This window comes from Trypanosoma cruzi, genomic scaffold, assembly GCF_000209065.1.
Source record: "Trypanosoma cruzi strain CL Brener 1047053517141 genomic scaffold, whole genome shotgun sequence".
NCBI classification, from domain to species: Eukaryota; Euglenozoa; class Kinetoplastea; order Trypanosomatida; family Trypanosomatidae; genus Trypanosoma; species Trypanosoma cruzi.
Window position 1 is genome coordinate 61,258 of NW_001849482.1, and position 8,245 is coordinate 69,502.

The following is an 8,245-nucleotide window of genomic DNA, read 5'->3' on the forward strand; positions in this document are numbered from 1 at the left end:
ATAAACGCGTGCCCAAAATGGCCGCCGCGTACAAAAAGCGTGACGCCATAAACTCCACTTCTGCAGTTAAAGAATTGAGCGCCGGCATGGCCCGTACAGACCGGACAAACTTGTCACTCAGGGATACCGCACGGTGAGTGTGATCAAACCGCACCCACAGAAAGGTGTACTGCGCAGCGCCCGATTCGCGGTCCTCCCCTATCGTGGCGTGACAACTGTCCGCATTACGAAGCACTTGGGCTTCCCACAATGTCGCACCGCTTTTCGACCCTGTAATGCGTATATTATCGATCCAAACGTCGTCGCGCACCAATGGAGGTGCAGCCCAGAGGCGGTGAACCACCGTCGTCACCACCGCAATTGCCGAAGTAATAATAATCTGGAGAATTTCTGGGCTGGCCTTGCATCCCATTGGGAGCCGTGTGGGCTCCACCAGCGTGCCGTCCTCCACGCGGCATCGAAAGAGATGCCGAGTCTCCCGCGGTAAAGAGACTTGAAAAAAGGATGCCTTTAAGTCCAGGCAGGAAGCGGTCTCAGCCATCACAGGCGGCAAATAACGGGAAATGTGTAAAAGAGGAGCATGAGCCTCATAAGGGTCGTCTCTGTTCTTGTCGCGTGGCCACGCGATCCATCGTCGTCGTAAACCGGTGGTTTTCTCCTCCACAACTGAAAAGGTATTATCCATCCGCCTGTTATTATGGACAAGGCGTCCTCGATAATTCCCGCTTCCTTCAATAATCGCGCGTCAGCGGTAGGAATCCTCCGTGAGACTTCGCGCGCTTTACCGGAGGAAGACGAAGTGAAAGGGGACCGCCCGACGAGTCCCCAAACTTGCATGAGCCTCTCCAAGGTAGCCGGGTTCAACCGACCCTTGACCCACTCCAGATTCAATACGGGCACGTTGACCCGCTGTAACGGGATGGTTAGTTCATCTTGTGGAGTGGCCAAACGCGTCCTTGTCGCGCGTCTCGTTATTGTAGCAGCATGATTGTAATTAAAATCATGGAAAAACGCTCCTCTGCTTTCAACCAGGGTTCCTGCCCTTCCGCAGTGTCTCCCTTCACATCAATGCGACCAGCGACGACACCTGGGTCAGCATTGTGGTGTACCTCCCCAAATATCAAACAGTATTCTGGGGAAGGTCGAACGGGTCGACGTGCTTCGCCAACTGTGAGATCACGTGTGGGTCCAAATTGTACGTCTACACGATTGGAACAGCGTGCCGCAGCGCACCGCGTTTTACGGAATGCGCCGTGGCATCCCAAGAAGCCAGGGCTCGTGTCACCTGTGCAGTCGTAATATTCGTGAGCTTTTCGTTTTCTTGAAGTGTCCTGCATAACTCTATAATGTCGAAGGCGTCCTGCCCTCGTGTCCTCACGAACCGCGAGGCGAGGTGGGGATCCGCTTTCACCGTCTTCGGCGCCACGGACCTATCCAAAATTAGGGTCCCGTCCGCCTCCAGTGTGGAATTATTGGGAGGTGAGAGCCGCAATCTCGGACAAAAGACTCGCCGTTATCCACGCAAGTCGAAAAACAACATGTTCCTTCCAATCGGTCCGGCTACAGATATACATTGATCCACCGCTTCCTTTGTCAAGGGGCGCGCCTGTTTCGTCTCCGATCGCGACGCAATTTTTTGTAGCCCCGAAATCGCCATGTCCAGCGGGGTCCGATCCATTTGCAACATGGACCGCAGCATCCTGGCGTACTGCAGTCGGGTCGATGGCGCCACGTCAATTCCCACAAAAAAGGCCGCACAGCTCTCCTCGTTCATCGGCTGTTCGTGCGTGCGGCATAAGGTTGTGAATTGCCCCGCTAGGGACATTCTCTGCTCCCACGTTGACGGCACCCACATTTCTCGAGCCACCTCGTTCGCGCTCCTCATATAACTGGCCCAAAGCGGAGATGTCGGTGTTTCGTCGTACCACATTCGAGCGTCGTTGGCGGATAAGCTCCATTGCCCTTCTCGACGATTGCGTCGGGCAATTCAAGAGATCGGATGGAGTGTCGGCGGTTCTGTGCGACGCCTGTGAGGACTGGTGGGAGGTGGTGGAATGGATGGAGGCTGCCGTCGTCAGCACTCATGGGCGGCGGGCAGCCCCTCTGCCGTTTTTTGATGACCGTCTGCGCTGCAAGTAATTCCATCTGGCTGCGCTGCGCACGTTGCACGTAGATGCATCGTGTACATAAATGTGAAAAAATTGACATCGCAACGATCGCTGTTTTGCGTAGGCGGGCGCTCAGTCTGGAGAGCGGGATGCTGGGGGTCGGATGCCAAAATGAGCTGCAACCGGAATGCCTGCAGTATGTTCCTGCCCAATTTCATGAACTACTCGATGGGATACCGCTCTGCTTCCTGTGCGCGCTCGCACGATACCAAACTGTCAAGGGCAAGTTGAACCTAAGCGTCCATTTGGTGCAAATTATAACTTTATGCGCTCTTGAGACTGTCGACGACTCCGAAGATGCCCTCATTCCATATATGCGTGGCCAAGTGGTGGCGTCCAATGCAATAAAATGCAGTAACTGATCCTCTGGAGCAAAATCTTGTTACAAGGGTAAGGTGCGAAAAGGCAAAGTCACGGTGTGAGAGATATGTGGTCTCCCGAAATTGCCCTGAGAATTTCGGGTGTTGACCCGCCGTCTCTCTCTCCCGTGAGATTGCGTTAGGGAAACGTGGATTCTGGCACGCCCCCAGCCATCAAATGATGCGGTTGATGCGGCTGTGTATTTACGCCATCTTCGTGCATGCGTGAGTGGGGGCTCATCTGGCGGCCCTCTCCGAGAGGTGGGCGCTTCTCGTTGACACGGCGTCCCCGCGACCCGCAAAAAGGCCTCCAACCACCGAAATGTGGGATTCACAAGCCAACAGGTAATTATGCGCCTCTTCTACCTGCAAGTAAAGCTGCGCATTGCGATTCTGAACGTCCGCGACAAACTGCAGGAGCAATTGGGTCTCGAAAATTGGTACTTGAGGCGCCCGGAGGTTCGCAAAGTGCCCCACAAGGGTTGAATCCCCCCCAGTGCTTGGCGATGTCCCCTGAAATCCAGCGTCGGAGTGCCATTGTTGCAGCGACGGTTACCACCACGTCCAACGGCCTGTGCTCATCCATGCAGGCGAGTTGCGCCTGTATATCGCCATAATGGCGTACCAAATCCAAAATACGACCACTATTGAAGCTCCATTCCGTTGCCGTGTAGGGAATCATCGCCATTTCTTTACATAAAAATGCAGGAATCAGGTTTGGCTGCAAAAATAAAAATAAAGTAATTAAATTCGTCTAGTTGTTATCGGTTCCTTGATTCCGTGCATCGCGGTCAACCAAATAATCATAAAGTAGAGAAAAAGGACATACAGGGTTCGCTTTATCAGGATGCATGTATGTTAAATTAGATAGCCAGCATGCCAAGTAAAAATTCTCTTCACAAGCTCCTGAAAAAGACAAAGGTAATAGAGAGGCAGTAAGTTCAGAAGCCCCTCAATTTTTGGTCCATAAATAAATAGATATATTTTGATAACCACGATTATGACATGTTGCGACCCATCCAATTTGGAGATATTTTTATTAATTACAACATGGAATTATTCGTTTTCTTCCGGCCCGAAGTCCCCGCCACACAGTGGGGACCAAAGAAGGTGAGTTAAGTTGCAAAAGTAAAAACACAAATAAAATAATTAAATTCGTCTAGTCGTTATCGGTTCATTGATCCGTTCAATAGAAGTTTTCAAAAAGAATTCAAAAAGGAAAAAAAAAAAATCGTTAAAAAACCGTATTCGTCTTCTTGTCAGAATACATTAAATTAGCCAGCCCGCTCGCAAAAATTCTCTTCACACACTTCCAGAACATTCGTGTGAAGATGCATGTAATCCTACAGAACGCAATAAACATACTCTGCTACACTCCATAAAAAACCGCAAGGGCCCATAGCCCCAGCGACACCAGAAGCACAAAATAAACACACTCATGCGCAGAGGAGTCAGATCCGCTCGCTTCCGACGATGAACTCTCATGCTTGGGAGAGCCAGTCTTTTTGACCATTTTCAGTTCACCGGGAGTCAACTTGCGGTTGTACAAAAAGACGTTCTTCACTGATGCACTGCTGTCCCGGCCACTTTCGTCTCCCCCAAAGTAAAAGCCCAAAACATCGTAAGCCCGTTCTTCACGTCTTCGCATCGTATCCGAGGTCCCCAGAAGCTCGGCATCCAAGTAAAAAAAACCCTTGTTCCCATTTAGCATGAGTGCCACCTGGTATTCTTTTTTCAGCTCCCAAAAGTCGCCCTGTCCCGTTTGCTCATCAAACACTGTTTCCCACATCCTGTTCTCAGCGCAAGCCAGCCCAAGGAACTTCGTGCCCATTCCATCCTCCAGCATCGCGCCCAGCAGAGGAACGCTACTGCCGCCCGGAGGCATCTCTTCGATGACCACCGTCGCCACAAGAGTGAAGCTGATATCCACAAAGGTGTACTGTTTATTATTTCCCCGGCTGTTCACGGGCCATATTGCCCCAGCCCCATGCCCTGTGAACTTAAAGCCATTCTCAATCCTTATTGCGCCCAATACGGTTGCATCCACGCAGCGGTACATGTCGTTCCACTTGTCGGCACCGGATGAATCGGACAAAACCCCCACAAGACCAGTCGTGGGTGTAGACAAACCGGAGAAAAAGGCATCCACTTCTATCCAATTCCTCACGATGGACTTGATTTTTCTCAGCTCCTCAATAATTCGGAAAAGAAAAACGCCATCTGCCTTCCCATTACCCATCTTCTGCAAAAAGTACAACGCATCACCGGAGTACAGCAGGGTGTTGGCAAACGCTCGCTTCGCACCAGTCTCCACAGAGAGCGGCCCAAAATAGACCGTGTGGTTGCTATCCGCAACCCAAAGGTAAAGCGCCTTGTTATTTCTCTCCCCCGGGGGATAGCCCACTTTCTGAGTATACAGCAAGACCTTCCTTCCGTAGAATTCCACGGTGATGAGGGCTCCCACAGGCCAACCCTCGCCCCGACGAATTGGTTGTGTGGTGATCCACACGCGTGGGAGTAAATCAGAAGCTTTGGTCCACGCATCTCCCATGTCACGCGACCGGAACACTTTCTGGCCATCAACACAATAGGCAAGCATAAGAATTTCTCTATTCTCCCATTCGGCAATGCGGGGGTCAAAGCATTCCGCGGCAGGAATGCCCCTTGAGACAACCCAGTTAACGCCCTTGTCCTTCGAGTAAAAAAGCATGGATTCAATGCCACGATCATTTTTCCTCGTCGCCATCATTGGAAACACAAGCCAGCCTTCTTCCGTCACAATGCCTGAGCCGCCACCACCCACAAATTTCATCAAGTCCCTTTGCTGAGTACTTTTGGTGATCGAAGCCAAAAGCGACGTGGGTGCGCCCCACTCGACCAGTTCACCCTGCTTGGCGTCCGCGGACTGCGTGGCCTTACCCACGACCAAATGAATATCCCAGCTATCGTCAATCCAATGCTTCCCAGTAGCATCACGAATAAGATAGTGGCTTCCCACAAGTAGAAACACATCACTGCCCGTCGAAACTGTCGTGGGTAGAAGCGCAACGCCAAAACGATCCTTTGAACTTTCTCTGGTAAAAACGGTATATGCCCTCCAGTTTTCGGAACTGATATCAGCGACAATGGACGACCACGGCTCCGTCGCGTTGATGTACCCTGCAACAATTTCAGAAGTATATAGATCGGATGTATGCTGGGGACCATTATAGTCCTTATGACCTTCCGCAAAGGCAACCATCACTTCACCAGCAAAAGCAAGAGAGGGTGAGCCAAACGAATCCTTCACTTCAGTTGCACCACCACTTTTTATTACCACCTGCGTCTTCTGCGGCAAAAAAAGATCCACCTCCTGCGGCAGCTGTGCGTCCCCTGCCCCACTACTTCCATCAGCAGCCGCAGCTCCACTGCAGCACATCAAAACGACAAATAGGAGCAGCACAGCAGAATAAAAGAGATGCCGGGACATGTTGGGCCTCTGCGGCTCACTCTCTCTTCCTTCCCTCCTCCTTCCGCTGGATCCGGTCCCGCGGCGACGGTTGTGTGCGCGTGGTGCCTTCACTGCAGCAACACGTGAGAGCATGTAAATACGTGTGGGTGGGCGGTGTGTGTGCTGTTGTTGGTGCTTTCAGTGCCTTCGAATCTCACAGTAGCGTTTCACGTTTGTTTGTAACTTCCTAGCGTGTGTCTGTGTTCAACAAGTGAAGGAAGAAAAAAGCGGCAATACACCAGAAAGGTCACTGAGGAGCAGAGCAGAGCACCCACGCGGAGAGCGGGACACGAGACAATCCGGAAGGGACGGCACGGAGGACCATCGCCCACAGAAAAGAGCAGCAAGACGGCAAGTCACGGCGGGCCGTCGGTGTGTGCGGGCCAGCCCTCACGCGGTGCAACACGCCACACCCAACAGGGAATGACAGACAGACAGGCAGAGGGAGAGAGGAAGACGGATACCGTCAAGAGGCACTCACAATCAACATGGCCCGTGAGCATGCAGCCACTCCACGCAGGAAAACAGGAGGAGAGGATGACAAGGGAAAAAAGCAAGAAGCAGCACAAAACACACACGGAAGAAACAAACACCAGTCTCAGGAAAAGCACCGCCACGGGCCACACCCTGGCCGGCAACTCCACACCAGCCCTCACACACACACACACCATCGCAGTGCCGTCAGTTCGCGGGTGAGAAGATTCGGCCCTCCACACAACAAACGCACACATCGCCAACAATCAGCCACCAATAGACAAGAACGAGAAGCGACACACCGCCACCGCCTCCGGTTCAATCCCACGGCCAACGGGATACGGCCACAGCCCGCAGCAAACAAGTATCGCACACGGATCCAGCAATCACCCAAAGAGCCACACGCGGAAGCGGATCCTCACCCAGCCATGACGCGGCGCCTCACTCCACGCGGTCACACAGGAAGCACTGTTTCCTCAATAGAACTTATTCGTCGTCCATCCCCTAAAGATGCCTCCGTTATTGATGGGCCTTCAAACACAATAGAAGAAAATGGACAATGCGGTAACGCCGTGACACCGCCAGCCATAATGATTCTCTCATACCGGGCAATTCCCCAATTATGCCTCGTATGCACACACAATCAACATACCATATGAAAATCAGCCAATGTTTTTCACCAGAAACCAAACAACCCCACTCCCTCCCTAATTTATTCTGTCACTGTTGTGTTCGATAGCGTTGGACATTTTGGCATTTGTGTGCGGTGCTGCCGCATGGTGCTGGTGCACCCGCACCGCATGCTCAGACACAAGCAACCAAAAATACATAAATCCCACAATATTTTTTACCACAAGTCAAACTGTCTCGTTCACTTTCAATTTCCTAATCCATTTTCCTATTATTTTTTTTTTGCACACTTCGGAGAGCTTCGTCTCTTCTAATAGCTCTGGATGGTATTGACACTTGGTACTGGCGCACCTCTTCCTCCCAGAACACCGAATCTCACGGCTCTCGTCGCTCACATTATTGGAATTGTCGACATCACATCTCTGCCAGTCGTTCATCGGCGTGCTGTCTGCCTGCTGCACATAAATAATCTCCCACGAAATGTCTCGGGATAACTCCTCCCAACCACTAAAATAAGCCGCCAGGCACTCAGTGAACTGCCTCACAGTGCTGGCAGTGGTGTGGCGCCCACCCGCCGTAGTCATCCGCAGCCAACCACCGTCATTGGATTGGACTCCGAGAAAAAAAAGGCGTCCACCAGCGGAAAGTTTGTGGCCCACGGTTTCTACAGCACCCCGTACTTTATTTTACGGATCGTTTTCTCATATTCACTCGGCAGCAAACCCTCATCTCCCTTGGGATGCAATTCAGGGGCCAACTTCAAGACGCAGGGCTTTGCTTGACGTCCTGTTGGCGGCTCAAACTCCGTGAGTTTCGTCGCTATTACCTTGACAAAGGCACCCTCCGTCAACGGTCTCAAAGCAAGCCATCCAAAAAATATTGGCAAAATATTATCCTTCGACACCAACATCAGCTTCAAAAAGCCATTTTGTTCTGTTACACTTGGGAAACGTTCCAATGTCCGTTCCTCGAGGCAATCAGATATCGGTGCATTGAAAAGGATCACAGCGCCTGCGTATATTTCCCGAACAACCTTCACAGGCTTGTGGGACGGATCCTCAGAATACATGGCGACTCACCTCCCGTGAAAAGTGGTCCTTCACAGTTACCCTCGTTGATCATTG

The 8,245-nt window shown here is 51.7% G+C and overlaps 1 protein-coding gene and 1 pseudogene across 1 annotated transcript, besides 7 other annotated features; both read right to left on the reverse strand.

Moving 5' to 3' along the window:
* Positions 1-1,173: part of a sequence feature (areas not merged during assembly with more than two copies in the genome that could not be assigned to a particular haplotype) that runs on past the window's edge.
* Positions 1-3,435: part of a mobile genetic element that runs on past the window's edge.
* Positions 1,174-1,292: a sequence feature (heterozygous, non-Esmeraldo-like haplotype).
* Positions 1,293-5,703: a sequence feature (areas not merged during assembly with more than two copies in the genome that could not be assigned to a particular haplotype).
* Positions 3,254-3,435: a mobile genetic element.
* Positions 3,594-3,840: a mobile genetic element.
* Tc00.1047053506683.240 (trans-sialidase, putative) lies at positions 3,897-6,110 on the reverse strand (the record flags this gene model as incomplete). The annotated part of the gene is made up of 1 exon (XM_814291.1): positions 3,897-6,110. The coding sequence occupies one exon, from the start codon at positions 6,108-6,110 to the stop codon at positions 3,897-3,899; it is 2,214 nt and encodes a 737-aa protein (XP_819384.1).
* Positions 5,704-8,245: a sequence feature (areas merged during assembly that could not be assigned to a particular haplotype. This can correspond to areas where the two haplotypes were merged or to regions with more than two copies in the genome that were merged during assembly.).
* On the reverse strand, positions 7,349-8,245 carry Tc00.1047053506683.250 (annotated as a pseudogene).